This window comes from Pecten maximus, chromosome 11 (assembly GCF_902652985.1).
Source record: "Pecten maximus chromosome 11, xPecMax1.1, whole genome shotgun sequence".
In the NCBI taxonomy this organism is placed as follows: Eukaryota; Metazoa; Mollusca; class Bivalvia; order Pectinida; family Pectinidae; genus Pecten; species Pecten maximus.
The window spans coordinates 41,002,662-41,024,190 of record NC_047025.1 but is presented as its reverse complement, the minus strand read 5'-3'; the positions used below and the strand labels follow the sequence as shown (position 1 = coordinate 41,024,190).

Below are 21,529 nucleotides of genomic sequence, written 5' to 3'. Positions count from 1 at the left end.
TAATGGTGACAGAGTAATCACACTATAATGGTGACAGAGTAATCACACTATAATGGTGACAGAGTAATCACACTATAATGGTGACAGAGTAACCACACTATAATGGTGACAGAGTAATCACACTATAATGGTGACACAGTAATCACACTATAATGGTGACACAGTAATCACACTATAATGGTGACACAGTAATCACACTATAATGGTGACACAGTAATCACACTATAATGGTGACACAGTAATCACACTATAATGGTGACAGAGTAATCACACTATAATGGTGACACAGTAATCACACTATAATGGTGACAGAGTAATAATACTATAATGGTGACACAGTAATCACACTATAATGGTGACACAGTAATCACACTATAATGGTGACAGAGTAATCACACTATAATGGTGACAGAGTAATCACACTATAATGGTGACAGAGTAATCACACTATAATGGTGACAGAGTAATCACACTATAATGGTGACAGAGTAATCACACTATAATGGTGACAGAGTAATCACACTATAATGGTGACAGAGTAATCACACTATAATGGTGACAGAGTAATCACACTATAATGGTGACAGAGTAATAATACTATAATGGTGACAGAGTAACCACACTATAATGGTGACAGAGTAATCACACTATAATGGTGACAGAGTAATCACACTATAATGGTGACAGAGTAACCACACTATAATGGTGACAGAGTAATCACACTATAATGGTGACAGAGTAATCACACTATAATGGTGACACAGTAATCACACTATAATGGTGACAGAGTAATCACACTATAATGGTGACAGAGTAATCACACTATAATGGTGACAGAGTAATCACACTATAATGGTGACAGAGTAATCACACTATAATAGTGACAGAGTAATCACACTATAATGGTGACACAGTAACCACACTATAATGGTGACGGAGTAACCACACTATAATGGTGACGGAGTAATCACACTATAATGGTGACAGAGTAATCACACTATAATGTTGACAGAGTAACCACACCCTATGGGTGACAAATATGTAAATTATGGGGACTACATTTTGTATATTGTAAACATCCAAGCTGTTTTGACAGCCAGTTATATCCAGGACTAATTAATCTAAATATATACATCAAATACTTTAGATCTGCTGCAAGAATATTTTATTATGAAAAAATAAGTAGTGTAATTCTGTTGACAGAAAATCATGGGCGAACTTTTTACCATCAACAATTGTAAACATAACTGCAACATAGTAATCTCTACAGCATTTTACATCACATGTAACACAGAACCAATGGTCTACATACTGGTATCCAGTATATAAAAAATGTGTGGCAAATATCAACTTTAATGACTGAAACAAAGCTACCAATCAATCTGAATGTTTATATAAATATTCAGTAACTAAGGAGAACAAAGTTTCTAATCATTAAATGTTTATATAAATATTCAGTAACTAAGGAAAGAGAACAAAGTTTCTAATCACTAAATATTTATATAAATATTCAGTAACTAAGGAAAGAGAACAAAGTTTCTAATCATTAAATGTTTATATAAATATTCAATAACTAAGGAGAACAAAGTTTCTAATCATTAAATGTTTACATAAATATTCAGTAACTAAGGAAAGAGAACAAAGTTTCTAATCACTAAATATTTATATAAATATTCAGTAACTAAGGAAAGAGAACAAAGTTTCTAATCATTAAATGTTTATATAAATATTCAATAACTAAGGAGAACAAAGTTTCTAATCATTAAATGTTTATATAAATATTCAGTAACTAAGGAGAACAAAGTTTCTAATCATTAAATGTTTATATAAATATTCAGTAAATAAGGAAAGAGAACAAAGTTTCTAATCACTAAATATTTATATAAATATTCAGTAACTGAGGAAAGAGAACAAAGTTTCTAATCATTAAATGTTTATATAAATATTCAGTAACTGAGGAAAGAGAACAAAGTTTCTAATCACTAAATATTTATATAAATATTCAGTAACTAAGGAGAACAAAGTTTCTAATCATTAAATGTTTATATAAATATTCAGTAAGTAAGGAAAGAGAACAAAGTTTCTAATCACTGACTGTTTATATAAATATTCAGTTACTAAGGTAAGAGAACAAAGTTTCTAATCATTAAATGTTTATATAAATATTCAGTAGCTTGGGAGATAAACAGAAGTTATCAATAACTGCAAAGTAAATACATGTAGAAAATCATGGTGTATGTAGCCTTTATACAATATTGTTCATTTATTAACATGACACATGTACTCTACTAATGTTCATAGATGACACTGCTGCCCTTCAACATATCAATAACAAAAAAGAACTTCAAAAAATGTGCAACAAAATAAAAATTACATCAAGGCTACAAAAAACTTATTTGTCATAATTAGCACTGTATGAGTAAGGTCCCAGGATAATTTTAGCAAAATAGTGAAACATAAACTACATGTATAGGATAACACTTTGATAACAATCACCATGCCAAAAATAACAAATACCTATCAGTATTATGAACGTGTACACTGTGTTTCTTCAATAACTGTGTATTACAGAATGATAGTACGACATACTGAAGGCTTTATTATAATAATATTGTCAGCTTAAAAGATTCACGGAGAAAATTGATAATTGTAGGACTTTTGTATCTATAGATGTAAAATTCTAAATGATTGTTCAGCAAATACTTAGTATTCCTACTTTGCATTTCAACAAAGTCTGGGTAACACACAGAAGATGAATTCAAAACAATTGATACAAAAAGAAAATAAACAAATTTGATGAAATTCAAGTCTTTGACACCATTAACTACTGATCATGAGAGGAACTTCCTTTCTACAAAAAAACAATGTTGATGAAAACCAAGTCTATAAGACCATTCACTATTGAGAGAGGAACTCCCTCTCAACAGCAGCAGCCATTTCATCGTCCACAGACCCGATTGATTCATCGTAGTCCGAATCACTTGCACTGTCTTCTGCGAAGGCTTCAACTGTCTTTTCAAATTTGTCTAGTTCATTCTCACTTTCCTCGCCCCCCTCAACATAGATGTCAGCAGGGTCTTTGTCGTGAGATGGACTGTTTTCATTTGAGGTTGACTTCCTGCCCTTTGACTTCCATCCCCTTGGGAAGTCTCCGGTCATGCTCTCCTCACTAGAGGACTCGTGTGCTGATTCTGAACTCAACACTTTGGAACGGAACCTAGCATCCCTCTCATCATCGTCTTCATCCGACTGATCACCATCAGACTCGTCCATGATTTCCTCGACCTCCTTGTCCATGCAAGCTATGTCATCATCTGAGAAGGCATAGAGGGGATTGTAGCTGGCTGAAAATCTCTCCTGTCTATTGCCTACTGTATTGGCCACTTTTGTCTTTTTCTCTAAATGTTTTATGATGTCGTCATCAGATAACTCACCACCGTCCTCTGCCTTGCGTTTTGAATTTCTCGTGTTTTGGTTGAACACTTCCGGACTGTTGCGTGATGACGGACCTATAGCCGTCAGCTCGAACAATCGTTCATCTACCTTCTCGTATCTCTCCCCACAGCTCCACAACCAGTTAGGAGTAACAATGTGAACACCTCTAGCTTTCTGAGCAGTCCGTACTTTCATTGTGCCTAGCAAGGCTGCAACTACATGTGTGGTGGCGTCTGTGTTGTTGCCAACTCTTGGAATGAAGTTTGTTTGAATGTTTGCTCCTAAAGATTTGGCGACAATATAAGCCCTGCTTTTCTCTGGTGATATATTGGTGGGGAAAACTCCACTAAACACTATGTTACAACCCTTAAGTACCTTTCGCTTCACATAGGGGATAATGTTTTTGAGATCTGGGTATTCTGACTTGTCCTTGACGGTTTTATTCTGTAGTTGGTCATACAAATCATAAAAAGCCTTGTGGATACGTGTGAGAATTTCTTCGAGGTACATGAGGTAGTCGTCATCATCATCCCATTCTATTTCCTCATTTTTCTCTTCCTCCTCCTCTCCTTTATCCTTATCAACTGTCTTTTCACTTTCTTCTTTTGCACTGTTATCTTCCTTTTTATTGGTGTCCATTTTTTCCTCACTAGTTTTGTCGTCTGTCAGTAACAATTTTTCACTCTCTGTTTCTATGGACACTTGTTCAGATGTTTCACATTTTGACTGAGAGTCTTTCCTTTCATCAGATCTCTCAGACACATGTTCATCAGTATCACCTGAGCCAGATTTCACATCTGTGTTATCAGATTTCATTTCACCGTCCCCGTCAAACTTTTTATCTGTGATTTTGATTTCTGACTTTTCCACGTTTTTATCTCCATTATCTACACTTTCAGAACTGTCCTCTTTCTTGTCCTCTCCTAACTTCTCCTCCCTTGATTCTGACCTTGACACTCGCCTGACCTTGTGTGTAATGGGCTCACTGTCTTTTTCTGTCTTTGTCATTCCTGGCGGAGCGTTGATATCAGCAGTGCCTTGGAAGAACCTGTAGGGCTTCACATGGATCAGGTTGGGGGAGAAATTCCATACATCTTCTCTGTCATCAATGATACACACCATGTAATCACCACACGGAAACAAGGCTCTGAAACACATAAAGGTAGGGAGTCAAATAGCATTGTAATCTGAGTGAGTCAAATGACCTTGTCACTAGAGGGAGTCAAACAGCATTGTCATCAGAGGGAGTCAAATAGCATTGTCATCAGAGGGAGTCAAACAGCATTGTCATCAGAGGGAGTCAAATAGCATTGTCACCAGAGGGAGTCAAATAGCATTGTAATCTGAGTGAGTCAAATGACCTTGTCACTAGAGGGAGTCAAATAGCATTGTAATCTGAGTGAGTCAAATGACCTTGTCACTAGAGGGAGTCAAATAGCATTGTAATCTGAGTGAGTCAAATGACCTTGTCACTAGAGGGAGTCAAATAGCATTGTAATCAGAGTGAGTCAAAATGCAATTTCATCAGGGCGAGTCAAATGGCCTCGTCATCAGAGGGAGTCAAATGGCCTCGTCATCAGAGGAAGTCAAATGGCCTTGTCATCAGAGGGAGTCAAATGGCCTCGTCATCAGAGGAAGTCAAATAGCATTGTCATCAGAATGAGTCCAACGACATTGTCACCAGAGGGAGTCAAATGGCATTGTAATCAGAGGGAGTCATGAGTCAAATAGCATTGTCACCAAATAGAATCAAACAGCCTTGTCATCAGAGGGAGTCAGATAGCCTTGTCACCAGAGGGAGTCAAATAGCCTTGTCACTAAATAGAGTCAAACGACCTTGTCACTAAATAGAGTCAAACGACCTTGTCACCAGAGGGAGTCAAATGGCCCTGTCATCAGAGGGAGTCAGATGGCATTGTCACCAAATAGAGTCAAACGACCTTGACACCAGAGTGAGTCCAACGACCTTGTCACCAGAGGAAGTCAAATGGCCTTGTAATCAGAGGGAGTCAAATGGCCTTGTCATCAGAGTGAGTCAAATGACCTTGTCACCAGAGGGAGTCAAATGTCCTTGTCACCAGAGGGAGTCAAATGGCTTTGTCACCAGAGGGAGTCAGATGGCCTTGTCACCAGAGGGAGTCGAATGGCCACCAGAAGGAGTCACATGGCCTTGTCAGCAGAGAGTCAAAAAGCCTTTTCACCAGAGGGAGTCAAATGGCCTTGTCACATCAAGCAAATGTCGGAATATAAAAATACATCCTGTTTTACAAACACTTTACATGACCTCCCTATGATAGATTATCACGCAATCATTTAGGGAAGACCTCCGATATTTACTAGTAAACTTTACAGTGATAGTGATTAAACCCTAGCCTAGGTAATGTCTGTAAGATAGGAATGTCTCTGCTCCTTTGTAAACATGTGATCTGTGTTCATGTTGTCCTTAAGGAAGTATCAAAGCAACTATAGGGAAGTATGTGAGATGAATCCAGGCACTCTCCTATCTGACATTTGTATGAAGTGTATTTCTTTAAAAAGGAAGCAAATGTGACCTGTGATAATTTAAATCACCAAAATATGATTATGTGTAGTGTTATGACACAAAATTGGCTGAAGGTTTCATGAAATATCTTGCATAAAATTCTTTTTATTGCAGGTGTAAAAGGTGACCTTTGACCTTGACCTATGATGAGAATATAATCAGGTGTAGAACAGGATGTTATGATACTATGGTGTAAACTAAATCTGTTGTGGGGTCCTCAAGATATGTCACAGATAAAGAATGGGATGTGACAAGCTGTGACAGATGGACATGGGTAACATTTTATGCCCCACCTTCTACAAAATGACAGAGGCATAAAAAAGGTCTGAAGGACATCAATGCCACCGCTCCTATGAAAATACACCCGAAGTGGGTCAAATGTGAGCTTTGACCCTTTAACCTTGACCAATGACCACCAGAATGTGATCATGTAAATAAGTTTTAAGTTACGATATCATACTATTGCGTAAATATGAACAAACTCTGTTAGAGGGTTCTCGAGATACGCTTTGATTCCAACAGGACCCAACGGGATAGGATGTGACAGAACTGGGGTGGGGGAATGTGACAATTATATATATTAAAGAACTATTTACTTAAGGTTTGCTGTCTTTGAATTTTGGTTGAAACACTCATCCCTGGATAGGATGCGATGCGAGAAAAACTTTCCCTCTGGGTCGAGGAAGCGAGCTATTGTGTGGGCGTACATGCGCACGCCAAAAGTGCAGATGTGTAGCTCATACATCTTGGAGACAGTTTCCAGGAAGTGCAGCGTCTGAGGCCTGATACGTGTGTGGTACCACATCTGGGAATTACCATGAGGAAGTTGAAAATGATTAACATCCTGAAACCAACAGAAAATGTCTTGTTACTCATACATTATAAGAATATACAATACTCTCCCTTGGTCTATTACCACCAGATACTACCGCCACTCTCGTACTCCACTAACTAGTCTATTACCACCAGATACTACCGCCACTCTCGTACTCCACCAACTAGTCTATACCACCAGATACTACCACCACTCTCGTACTCCACCAACTAGTCTAATACCACCAGATACTACCGCCACTCTCGTACTCCACCAACTAGTCTATTACCACCAGATACTACCACCACTCTCGTACTCCACAAACTAGTCCATTACCACCAGATACTACCGCCACTCTCGCACTCCACCAACTAGTCTATTACCACCAGATACTACCGCCACTCTCGTACTCCACCAACTAGTCTATACCAACAGATACTACCGCCACTCTCATACTCCACCAACTAGTCTATTACCACCAGATACTACCGCCACTCTCGCACTCCACCAACTAGTCTATTACCACCAGATACTACCGCCACTCTCGCACTCCACCAACTAGTCTATACCAACAGATACTACCGCCACTCTCGTACTCCACCAACTAGTCTATTACCACCAGATACTACCGCCACTCTCGTACTTCACCAACTAGTCTATTACCATCAGATACTACCGCCACTCTCGCACTCCACCAACTAGTCTATACCACCAGATACTACCGCCACTCTCGTACTCTACCAACTAGTCCATTACCACCAGATACTACCGCCACTCTTGTACTCCACCAACTAGTCTATTACCACCAGATACTACCGCCACTCTCGTACTCCACCAACTAGTCTATACCACCAGATACTACCGCCACTCTCGTACTCCACCAACTAGTCCATTACCACCAGATACTACCGCCACTCTCGTACTCCACCAACTAGTCCATTACCACCAGATACTACCGCCACTCTCGTACTCCACCAACTAGTCCATTACCACCAGATACTACCGCCACTCTCGTACTCCACCAACTAGTCTATACCACCAGATACTACCGCCACTCTCGTACTCCACCAACTAGTCTATACCAACAGATACTACCCCCACTCTCGTACTCCACCAACTAGTCTATACCACCAGATACTACCGCCACTCTCGTACTCCACCAACTAGTCTATACCACCAGATACTACCGCCACTCTCGTACTCCACCAACTAGTCTATACCACCAGATACTACCGCCACTCTCGTACTCCACCAACTAGTCTATACCACCAGATACTATCTCCACTCTCGTACTCCACCAACTAGTCCATTACCACCAGATACTACCGCCACTCTCGTACTCCACCAACTAGTCTATACCACCAGATACTACCGCCACTCTCGTACTCCACCAACTAGTCTATACCACCAGATACTACCGCCACTCTCGTACTCCACCAACTAGTCTATACCACCAGATACTACCGCCACTCTCGTACTCCACCAACTAGTCTATACCACCAGATACTACCGCCACTCTCGTACTCCACCAACTAGTCTATTACAACCAGATACTACCGCCACTCTCGTACTCCACCAACTAGTCCATTACCACCAGATACTACCGCCACTCTCGTACTCCACCAACTAGTCCATTACCACCAGATACTACCGCCACTCTCGTACTCCACCAACTAGTCCATTACCACCAGATACTACCGCCACTCTTGTACTCCACCAACTAGTCTATTACCACCAGATACTACCGCCACTCTCGTACTCCACCAACTAGTCTATACCACCAGATACTATCTCCACTCTCGCACTCCACCAACTAGTCTATTACCACCAGATACTACCGCCACTCTCGTACTCCACCAACTAGTCCATTACCACCAGATACTACCGCCACTCTTGTACTCCACCAACTAGTCCATTACCAACAGATACTACCGCCACTCTCGTACTCTACCAACTAGTCTATTACCACCAGATACTACCGCCACTCTCGTACTCCACCAAATAGTCCATTACCACCAGATACTACCGCCACTCTCGTACTCCACCAACTAGTCTATTACCACCAGATACTACCGCCACTCTCGTACTCCACCAACTAGTCTATTACCACCAGATACTACCGCCACTCTCGTACTCCACCAACTAGTCTATACCACAAGATACTACCGCCACTCTCGTACTCCACCAACTAGTCTATTACAACCAGATACTACCGCCACTCTCATACTCCACCAACTAGTCTATTACCACCAGATACTACCGCCACTCTCGTACTCCACCAACTAGTCTATTACCACCAGATACTACCGCCACTCTCGCACTCCACCAACTAGTCTATACCACCAGATACTACCGCCACTCGTGTACTCCACCAACTAGTCTATACCACCAGATACTACCACCACTCTCGTACTCCACCAACTAGTCTATACCACCAGATACTATCTCCACTCTCGCACTCCACCAACTAGTCCATTACCACCAGATACTACCGCCACTCTCGTACTCCACCAACTAGTCTATTACCACCAGATACTATCTCCACTCTCGTATTCCACCAACTAGTCTATTACCACCAGATACTACCGCCACTCTCGTACTCCACCAACTAGTCTATACCACCAGATACTACCGCCACTCTCGTACTCCACCAACTAGTCCATTACCACCAGATACTACCGCCACTCTCGTACTCCACCAACAAGTCTATTACCACCAGATACTACCGCCACTCTCGTACTCTACCAACTAGTCCATTACCACCAGATACTACCGCCACTCTCGTACTCAACCAACTAGTCCATTACCACCAGATACTACCGCCACTCTCGTACTCCACCAACTAGTCCATTACCACCAGATACTACCGCCACTCTCGTACTCCACCAACTAGTCCATTACCACCAGATACTACTGCCACTCTCGTACTCCACCAACTAGTCCATTACCACCAGATACTACCGCCACTCTCGTACTCCACCAACTAGTCTATACCACCAGATACTACCGCCACTCTTGTACTCCACCAACTAGTCCATTACCACCAGATACTACCGCCACTCTCGTACTCCACCAACTAGTCCATTACCACCAGATACTACCGCCACTCTCGTACTCTACCAACTTAACCCTTAGAGCAGATTTCCTCAATGTATAAATTCCCTTCATAAATTTGCCATCTTCACATACCGCTATTCTCCGTGTGCTTTAAAATATAACAGTTCTAAATCAATATATATTTCCCTTGATGTTAATGCCAATATGGTTGTTGTTTAATGTTCTATTTTTAGACAAATGGAAATTCCCGTTTTTAGTGGCACAGGAAAAAGTTAAGTTTTTGCAATTTCTTTTACTATAAAGATTGAAAGCTATACAAAAGTGTATATAGATACCTGTTGGTTCTGTAATAAAACAATGTGTGATTACCACTGATATTGTGCTAGTTTTATACACTTGTATGTCAAAGTTTGCCTTTTTCCATTCTGGATGGAGAATCAATGGAGAACATTTCTTAAGTTAGACATCAAGCTTCAAACCAGCATAACACCAATCACTTTTCTGCCTTATGAGATTTACAGATCAAACACATATTAAACGGTAAAATGGCATTAAAACTTTCCCATGGACGATTAATTCAGAATTTCATTCCGATCTTATAGATGAAAGTTGGCAATTTTTTTATACTATTGTTACCCTTGTTATACTGCCATAATCAGCGTGGACAAACAGTGGCAGTATCAGGAGGGTACTTACATACCACACATCAGAATAAGCTTTCCAGGTTCTACACTATATCATTTTTAAATGTAGAACAGTTACGAGTCAGTGATTTATATCTTTACTTTATTAGACAGTTTATAAACCAACAGTTCCTAGTCAGTGATTTATATCTTTACTTTATTAGACAGTTTATAAACCGACAGTTCCTAGTCAGTGATTTATATCTTTACTTTAATAGACAGTTTATAAACCAACAGTTCCTAGACAGTGATTTATATCTTTACTTTATTAGACAGTTTATAAACCAACAGTTACGAATCAGTGATTTATATCTTTACTTTAATAGATAGTTTATAAACCAACAGTTACGAATCAGTGATTTATATCTTTACTTTAATAGACAGTTTATAAACCAACAGTTACGAATCAGTGATTTATATCTTTACTTTAATAGATAGTTTATAAACCAACAGTTACGAATCAGTGATTTATATCTTTACTTTAATAGACAGTTTATAAACCAATGTACATGATTATAAATGTATCTTTACCTTGAGATTAACAGGAATATTGTCATTAGTGGTGTGGATATCTTTACCTTGAGATTAACAGGAATATTGTCATTAGTGGTATGGATATCTTTACCTTGAGATTAACAGGAATATTGTCATTAGTGGTATGGATATCTTTACCTTGAGATTAACAGGAATATTGTCATTAGTGGTATGGATATCTTTACCTTGAGATTAACAGGAATATTGTCATTAGTGGTATGAATATCTTTACCTGGAGATTAACAGGAATATTGTCATTAGTGGTATGGATATCTTTAGATTAACAGGAATATTGTCATTAGTGGTATGAATATCTTTACCTTGAGAGTAACAGGAATATTGTCATTAGTGGTATGGATATCTTTACCTTGAGATTAACAGGAATATTGTCATTAGTGGTATGAATATCTTTACCTTGAGATTAGCAGGAATATTGTCATTAGTGGTATGGATAAGTGTTTGATCCAGATCGACCAGCAACACTAACTTCCTGTTTTTTAACAATCTATCCTCGTCTGCCTTCCCCAGCTCCAGAGCTTGCTGCAATCAATAATCAACACATTAACAAACAAAAATGTCCTATGAGGTGTGGGGCTTTATTTGAGGTATGGCATAGGATTATAAATCTGGAGTTCTCCACTACCATACATGTAAGAACATTCAAATGATGCACATAGTGATAAAATACTAAACATGTACTGATACTACTGACCTCTTTACTGACTAAAATACTAAACCTGTACTGATACTACTGACCTCTTTACTGACTAAAATACTAAACCTGTACTGATACTACTGACCTCTTTACTGACTAAAATACTAAACCTGTACTGATACCACTTACCTCTTCACTGACTATAAGTTCAGGGATACTGTGAATCATTGCTACAGAAGCAGATACTGGAGCTCTGCGATCGCCTGCCAAACCAGCCTCTCTATAAATAAACAAGTTTATTGGGTAACCATGCCATGATGGTGAAGCAATACATGTCCACTGCTGGCCTCCCATAAGATCCTGCACTATATGTTTAAAAGGTCAGAACACTATCAACAAGGGTAGCTTATTTAATTCTGAACACAGACATAACTGTTTCTATATTCAGATTGTAATATTTATATATTTAAAAATAAATCATAGGTGTTTTTGTTGGGACATTACTCCAAAGGTGCCACATAAACTTTTTTCATCACTTCCCCAAAATTTATAAATGGTGTTATCAAAAGAAATTCAATTTAACTCCCCAACCTCTAATTGTTTTACCAACTAAAAAACAATGAGCAAATGAAAGCCATCTAAGGAACACGATTCTGTCAGTACAACTTCCTATATACTATATGTAATGAGAACATTCTTACTCTTAATCAACAGTGTTCTGTTGGTGTTTTGTTTAAGTTAAAGTAAATTCTTGAATCCTCACCCTTGATGCAAAATAGGGACTCAGAAATATACTTACTCCCTCAAATCTGCTCCGCAGTCTGCACACATGTCTTTCATCACGGTTGGGTGGGTGCACGACTGTAGCAACAATACTGGACATCTGAAAAAGTTGCAGCATTAGTTAATTCTAAGTACTATTAGTAGTCAGATATTTACCAACATAAGTAGATAGTATAGATCACATTTCAGTCAAACAACTTGACTTATTAATACATGTACATGTATGCATGTAAAGCTAGTATTTCTGTCAGTATGACCCAAATCCTTCTGATCTCCTCTTCCATTTATTCTATATAGAATACTGATAACTTCAAAGCACTTTAACTCCTATTTCTGTGACATGATTATATATCTGTGCGTATAAATGGCAAGACACTATCAAGTATGCTGGGATGTAATAGAGTGCCCTAAAGACCTAGATTGAGTTTAAAGGGAGCAAGAAGTCTGTTACTAGTTATAGAAGGGCAGCCCTACTGGTATAGCCGAGTACCCAAGACAGGAATGAAGCACATTTGTATTAACGATATTGTATGTTATTGTGTTTAACCTTTAAAGTCCATATTTAAATTTGATATCCTTGCTGTGAAAATGCTAATGTGATACTGGCAAAGTCGACCTCAAGAAGATCCACAAGCTCCTTGCCATGATATAACTTGTCGGGAATAAAGCCAACCTTCATCCCTTGGTTCTTTGTTTTAATGATACCAGATGTAGAATTTACCCTTAATGTAAACTTTATTTTATTCATTCATTGGTAACACATGAAAAGTAGACACAATCAGAAAAAAAATACAGCATGAAATGGATTCAGAAACAAGTTTTTTAAAAACTTATATTAATCCGTCTCCGTTATTGACTCATCAATTTAGCATGGTAACAAAGTGGGAGAATGAATATGAATATTGAAATAACTCTATATTGGAAAGAGACAGGTAGTGGGAAATGATAAGATGAGAGGGAAAGAGAAAGAGGGAGACTGCCGATACCATTGTTCATTTAAAAAGAACTGCATGCTGATACAACTGTGAAAACGATAAATACAGAGTTGAAACGTGGAATTAATCGAATCTCTTGGAGCTGATAATGAATTGTTGCACACATTTAAAAATCAAGGAATTTTCGTCAAAAGTTAAGTTGTTACTGCCAAAAAGTAATATTTCTGTCGAAATAGGATGATTTAGGGCAAAGAGGGAACGATTTCGAAGGTCGGAAAAAAGTCTACAATGTAATAAAAAATGTTCGTTAGTTTCATCAACTTGACAGTAGGAGCAAAGTGGACTATTTACCAGATTCCTACGAAACAAATAATATTTTAGTGAACTGCACTCCATCCTCAATCATGCATGGTGAATCTGACCCAATCTACTGCCGATAAGAAAATATGGTGGGACTTTAAGATTTTGTGCGTTTAGATGATATTTTAGTTTTGTTATTGAGGGACTGGTTTTTATTCCATCAGGAAGTGCATTCCAAAGACTAATTACAGATGGCAGAAAGGATTTCATGAAAAGGCTTGTGCGACCGGGAGGTGGACGGAAATTATTACCTAATCTAGTGTTATGATCATGAATATTATTATTTCGATGAGGAAGTAATTCTTGAAGATACTGGGGAAGGAAACCATGAACTATTTTATGAAAGTGAATAATCTTGTGATGTTTGCGTCTTTGTTCTAGTGGAAGCCAGCCTGTTTCAAGATAAAGTTTTACCCTACTAGTAAGTCTAGTTCCACCAGTAACAATCCTTGCTGCTTCTAATTGAAGATCTTCTAATATGTCTGATTGGGCTTTGGAGAGATTGTCCCAGATTATGTCTCCATATTCAAAAATTGGACGAATCATAGAAAAATACAGAGTTTGAAGTGATGCACGATCTAAAGTAAACTTAAATCTACGTAGCATATTTAATTTGGGTGAAATTTTAGATTTTAGAAAATTTATGTGAACCGTCCACCCACCATTTTCCGAAAGAAATAAACCAAGATGTTTATGTGAGGTAACAGCAGTAAGTAAGGTATTAGTCATAGTTAATGGAGGATGTAGTGGGTTATTTGTCTTTTTAGATATTAATAAGGTTTCAGTTTTTGCAGGATTAAATTTAACCAACCACTTAGATGACCATTCATGAATCTTATTTAAATCGTGATTTAAAATATCTGTAGTGTTTCTAACTGTATCGACAATGACGTATAAGGATGTATCGTCTGCAAATAACTTTATATTAGCTCTTATGTCTTCCACAATATCGTTAATGAATATTAAAAACAACAACGGGCCAAGAATTGAACCTTGGGGAACTCCGGCTTTTACATTTGACCAATTAGAGAATTTACCATTAATTACTACTCTTTGTTTTCGATAAAGAAGATAATTTTTGAACCAATTTAGTAGAGAACCCCTTATCCCAATACATGACAATTTACATAAAAGTCCCTTATGCCAAACACGATCGAATGCTTTACTAACATCAAAAAATACCATTCTTATTTCTTTACCATTATCTAAAGCAGAGTAAATATCATGAGTGATAGCAAGTAGTTGATTAATGGGTGAATCGCAACGCCTGAATCCAGATTGGAAAGGGGAGAGTAGAGAGTGAGTATGTAAGAAATTGTAAACATATTTATAAACACATCTTTCCATGAGTTTACCAATAATGGAAAGTAATGAAATAGGTCTATAATTAGTTAAGATGGATTTACATTCTTTTTTGTGCACAGGCGTGACATTAGCTGACTTCCATTCTGTAGGAAAGATACCAGATTCGAGAGATTTGTTAAATAAAGAACAAAGAGGTTTACATATAATATCAGCAGATTCCTTGAGTAATCTAGCATTTACAAGATCAGGACCAATGGCTTTAGAACAATCAAGATTCAGTATTGCATCCTTAACATCAGTAGCAGTTATGTTAATATTAGATAGATTATAGTTATGTCCATAGTCAATGTTAGGCAAAGCAGTGTTAGTATCATCAATATTAGATTGGGAACAGAAAAAATCGTTGAATAAACAAGCTTTTTCGAAATCGTCAGAGATGCAAGTGTCATTATGAAGAAGTGGGGGTATTGAAGAGTTTTTACGATTAGGAAATAATGAGTATACAGTTTTCCACCACTTCTTCACACTGAGATTTGAAGGTTTCCGAAGGTTTTCACAGAGGTTATTGACATATGCGACTTTAGCCTTTTTAATAGAATTGATACATTTATTACGAATTTGGCGGAAACTTGTCCAGTGAGCATCTGTTGGAGAACGTTTGGCTCTTTTGTGGGCACGTTTGCGTTTACAAATTAATCTTTTGATTTCATTTGACATCCAGGGTGGTTCATTAGATCGTACAGTGATAATTTTGTTAGGTATACATGTTTTAGCAATTGCAAGCAATGTGACTGTAAAATTTTTGACCGAATCATCAATATCATCAACGTCGATCAGTGTATTCCAGTTTAAATCATTCAATTTCCCTCTAAATAAATCGTAATTTCCCTCATCGAAGAGCCAAATGTTACGCTTAAAACTTTGCTGGATCGGTTTAGTTATATTAAAAGAACAGAAAGTAGGACAATGGTATCTAACCGGTTGGTCAAGGAAGCTCTCTCCGACAATACATTTACTAATTATGCTACTATCACTAACACACACAATATCTAAAAGTGAGTTTGAGGATTCAGTAAAAAATGTTGAGGATTCTACTAATTGAGACAAGTTATAGAGAATAAGCATATCTCGCAAGTGAGAGGACTGATTTTCGACCAACAAGTTAGCGTTGAAATCACCTGTAAATACAATGTTAGTTATACCCGTGTTAAAGGCTTGTTCAACAGAGTGAGATATGTGAGACCAGGTGATAATTGGAGAATTTGGAGGTCTATAAAAAGTACCATACAAAAACTTCTCTGTGCCAAGAACTATTTCCAACCATACACATTCTATGGTTGGTAATTCTAGATCTTGCCTTCGTTTTGCAGATATCGTATCTTTAACGTAGACCGATATACCACCACCAATACAGTCAGGCCTACAGTAACAGAATGGGTCAGAGTAACCAGGCAAGCTGAGTTCCGGAGAGATATCAGTGACTTTTAGCCAAGTCTCAGTAAATGATAATATAGAGTATTTGTTAAGTTCGGTATAAAGTATATCGACTTTGTTATTAAGACTTTGAACATTGAGATGGACGAAAGAAAAGTTACGATCAAGATCAAGCTGATCACTTATATTTGAAAAAAGTGATGATGAAGATGAATTCAGAGACGAAGGACCAGGATTTACTTCAATATCGCCAGACAATATTAGTTGCCACTGGATAAGCGAAAAAAAGAGAGAAAACAGACAAGCAATGTCTACTAAAGAAAAGATAATATTGTACGAGAACTTACCATGACAAAAATTGCGGATGGAATTGATTTGAGATCTAACAAATGACAAACAAATTAATAGAATCAGTAGTAATAACCCAACGCAAAGAGACTTGAGGATACTCAAATAGATGACATAGTTTGAGGACTGAACACAGTTGTTAAAGCTACCAATTCGAGCACGATATAGCGTTAGACTAACTGGCATTATGTAATGCCAAATAAGGTAATGTAAGAATCAGAACTGTGTGCAAGAACTGGTAGTTCAGCATATAATGAAATCAATGGCATAATAGGCAAGGCAGAAGGGGATCGAGAATAGAAAGGAAACAGAAAAAGTATAAGTAAGGTAAGTAGGAAAGCAAACATCAAGGTAAATATGCTAAGGATGGAATCAGAGCGGACCAGGGTATCAATACATTTATATATTTGTAGAGTGATACGATGTTTATCAGTGGAAATTATCGTTAAAGTATGGTATTGGTAAGTGTAGAAAAAGATTTGTGTAAGATGAACAAGAGCTCAATGCTAATTACATAATACAAGCTTCTGAATATTTAGATTATCATAAATGTAATCAAGTTAATGACATATTCGACATCTAAAGATACATGTAGAGTTGAAAACGGAAAGTTAGCAAATCAAATAAACATCCCATTTAAAACATTTCATGACTACATATTACACAACATACTTATCTGTGGATGTACAAAGCTCAAGTCAAACATAATGAAACGCGAAAGAAAAAATAAAGTATTTACATATGTACACCTTATTACTTTGACGTTTATCCTAATAGTTCAGATCAAATTAGGAAGATTAATATGAAATGTACCACACTGTAGAATATTTTATCATACATATATATCTAGTTCTAAACAAAGATAAAAGCACTAGTATCGAAGGCTTGGTTACATTTTTATGATAAATTTATGAATGAATCAGACGGTTTCATAAATGTTTCTATGAAATCACATAATGATATATGAGATAAGTATGTAGTGATAGTATTAAATTTCAGACGAATCATGATCAAAAGGATCACATAATGGAGTATTCTATTACAGTTTAAGATAACACTAGTAAAATGTGTTAGTTCAAAAATGACCAACACAATTATTATGAATAGACACACAATTTCAAATGTATAATTATGAGACCAAATATTGTTGCAGCGGTATAATGGTACCTCACGTTACATTAGATAATTTTCAATGAACACACCAATTGTATATTTCTGAATCAAGAAAAATAACCCAAACAAAACCCCATACAACTGCATTTTATGTGATTGGTATTAAACTGGGAGCAAGTATGTCATTATAACTTCCAGAAGGATAAAAAACAAAAGCATATGCATCATACTTCAAAAACTATTGAAACAATAATTATATTGAAATTCAGGATAAAAGATAAACGGATAAGGTCAGGCGAGTTAGTCGTTGACTTCACCTTTGTAATATTTCACAAACTTATACAAGGGGTATCAGCCTTCAGGGATAATCAGGAATAATGATTAAACCATTATAGAAGTACGAATGGAATTTCATTTTGTAATACATTTTCGAATAAATGAAAGTTCCATATCTGGTGTTTATAATAACATAGCATTTTATATACAGTATGGTGATAGTATTAAAATATAAATTACCTCTTTCATACATAATTTGTCAATTAATAGAACAACCATCATTGCTTGAGATAAACACGTAGCTTACGATGTACTTGATCATTTCCAATGAATCATATATTAACTGATTGGTAGTAAAAAAGTAAATGTACATTTTATATGTATCATATATTAAGGATTTCAAGTGAATGTACCATAATTTTAAAATAAATGTACATTTTATATGTAACATATATTGAGGATTTCAAGTGAAGATGATAATAAGAATGGAACGAACAAAGTGAATATTTTTAATATGATCTGAGACACAACTTATTACGTCACAAAACTAAGATTTGGTCAATTGGTGCAATGAAAGAGGGGCGAACAGTCCAGAATAATCCCTCTACCATTCTAACACCGATGTATTAACCGCAAGATTGGCATAAGCCTTTACATAGGGTGATCATTTGGCATTTCAATGACATGACCAAATGGCACCAAGTCGTGCTCAGTTCGTATAGTGTGTAGTCTGGAAGACTTGTCCTTTACCAAAATCTTTCCATTTGTTGTCCATGTCTGAAGAATAGATTTAGTTCTGACAAGTCTCCTTGCCAGAAAGGCCAATTCGTCGCGATATCTAGTGAGATCTTCATTAACCGATATACCTTTGAATGATGGTTCGTTACGAAAGTTTCGGCTGGATTTTAACAGTTTGAATTTGCTGTCAACAGACTTCAGCCTCATAATGATCTGCCGAGGCTTACCTCGGCCAGCTTTTCCAACTCTGTGTGAACGCTCAATATCATCTACGCTCAAATCAACACCACAGGAGGTAGCAGCATCAAGAACGGTAGAGGTGGTGTCTTCCCGCTCGTTTTCAGGAAAACCTGAAAATCGAACTAGTGTTCTCCGGCCATATTGTTCCAAATCATCTAGTTTTAGACGTAACTCGGCGTTTTCAGCTTCCAGGGAAGAAACACGATTAAATAGAGGAGCAATATGCTTGTCAACAATGTTACCGATATCTGGTAAAAGGATTTCACGAACAGCAATCGCAATGCGCTTGATATCGTTATTTGTTAGAGAGGACCCAGAGGGCTGTTGGTAATTCATCATTGGCACCATCTGCGGAGATTGAACCATTGGCACCATCTGTGGAGATTGAACCATTGTCTGGGACAGGAGCTGATTTGAGATCCCTGGATTTTGGCCAGTCTGAGAGTGATGAGGACTAGCGAAACCAGTATCAGTATCGGCCATAGTAGATGAGTAGTTAGTGATATACAGAGAGTCAGAATGGGGTTTGCTCTTTTTTGAAGATCTCGCTACTGGAGATGGAGTGGATGTTGAACTGAACGAGCGTACTCTTTTATTATTGTCTGGGTTCCGTCTACTATCCATACATGCAATGTGAGCAATTTAAGTGAATGAACCACCGCATGTAAACAAACAAGTGTAGTAACAAAGTTCAGTCAGGTATGCACGCACTCACAATTTACCTGTACGTGTCAAGTCTATAAATAGAACGAAGGTGAACACATGTATGGCACGGTAACTAACCGGTTGAGTGGTCACTATATGTTTATATAACACACGTTAACATATCAACCAAGCTCAAATTCCATATAATCAGTCAATTTTTAACATAATATTTCAATAACAGTACCTCTTCATGGCAGTACATATCGAGTCATTCCAGCAACATGGCCCTGGTGATTCCAGAAAGTGCAGAAAACTACATGGTATTGGAGAGCATAAACAAAGCGTGTTCTCCCACTCGCATACCGGAAGTTTAATTTACCCTTGAATAGGTGTTGCAGTATACAGAACTAATTAAGCTTGCGGTATAAAGGACTAAGCTTAACTGTAATCTCCATGTTCCAGACAGTTGTTTGTGAAAAGTGAACTGGAGCAGATGACCAAGAGCATTCTTTGCTACTAAAGCGGTTGACAATTCTACAACTCTGTGTATGGAAAAGCAGTGCAATGTGTATTCCAACTTATGTATTGTCAGAATGTCTGTTTTTTGAGACCAGGACCTGTTCTTTTGTGCAGGCAAACCAGTTCATAAATCATTTAATGTAGCATTTCAAGTTTATAGCTGGACAGACCTGCAGGGTCCCTAAGAGTCTTTATCAAGTTTCTACATTTAAGTTATATCACAATTATTTTCCAACTTTTTGCTGCTCTCCCAACAATGCTTCACACCAAATCCTGCCACTTTTCAAGAGGTATTTCACCAAGGGAGCCACACCCTCCGTTTTAACAACTTTAGATCCCCTTCGCCCAATAATGTAGGGACCAAATGGAAATGTTGACGAACGGAGGACGCTGCATGATAGATTCTAGTATAAGCTCACCAGCCCTTCGGACCAGGCAAGCTGAAATTTAAAACTTTCGGTCTAATTAAATATAAGGAATCACACAATCATCTACTGTTTCACTACTAGGGGAACTGACCCAAATTTCGATCACCTTAGACTTACGATGGCTTCTACGGTCACACCGCAGTAGCCACCCCATTAAACATACCCTAATATCTTTAAGGTGCTTGTCATTATTCATTATCCTTTTGGTTTCAAGCGCTGCGTCGCACTGAATAATACATACATTCGTTTGAATGAGAACTTGTACACAATTCAATCGTTTTATTCCTTAGGCGATATTTTTCTGAGTATGACAGACAGACACGTATATTTGTTGAAAACGTTGGTATGAAGCACGAACTTGATTGTTTTAGAACAAAAAAGCAGTCCGCAAATTAATGAATTAAATCTCAAGAAAATTACCCTGGCTCCAGGAGTTCACCTTCTTTGGCCAATATGTCAACAACCGTCCCAACTTCTGTAGCCTTTATTTTCAGTCCCTTTGAATTATCTGTATCATAAATACACAGAACAGCACCATGTGAGACTTTGTAACCCTTTCTAACTTTCCATTTTACTATTTTTATAGTACAATCTCGTGGAGCGCAAACTTTCATGGAGGACTCCATTTTGCAACTCCGCAGAAATCTTATTACCCCGGTTTTTCAACATTCAATATATTTTGATA

General features: G+C 37.6%; 1 protein-coding gene across 1 annotated transcript; it reads right to left on the bottom strand.

Annotated features, from left to right (window-relative positions):
* Positions 1 to 1,148: 1,148 nt before the first annotated feature.
* Positions 1,149 to 21,466, bottom strand: LOC117337537 (RNA polymerase II subunit A C-terminal domain phosphatase-like). The gene is made up of 6 exons (XM_033898561.1): positions 21,265 to 21,466; positions 12,520 to 12,603; positions 11,910 to 12,000; positions 11,480 to 11,605; positions 6,574 to 6,821; positions 1,149 to 4,582 (listed from the first exon to the last, which is right to left on the bottom strand). Exons 1-6 carry the CDS (start codon positions 21,456 to 21,458, stop codon positions 2,899 to 2,901), a joined length of 2,427 nt encoding a protein of 808 aa, XP_033754452.1. The 5' UTR covers positions 21,459 to 21,466; the 3' UTR covers positions 1,149 to 2,898.
* Between the last annotated feature and the right edge of the window lie 63 nt (positions 21,467 to 21,529).

What these genes read in the sequence shown, in the direction of transcription:
- LOC117337537 (XM_033898561.1), bottom strand. Translation starts at nt 21,458, where the DNA reads ATGAAAGTTTGCGCTCCACGAGATTGTACTATAAAAATAGTAAAATGG. An exon ending in TGCGGAGCAGATTTGAGGGA is followed by an intron (nt 12,001 to 12,519) that starts GTAAGTATATTT and finishes GTTTATTTATAG; the next exon opens with AGAGGCTGGTTTGGCAGGCG. An exon ending in AACTTATAGTCAGTGAAGAG is followed by an intron (nt 11,606 to 11,909) that starts GTAAGTGGTATC and finishes TATTGATTGCAG; the next exon opens with CAAGCTCTGGAGCTGGGGAA.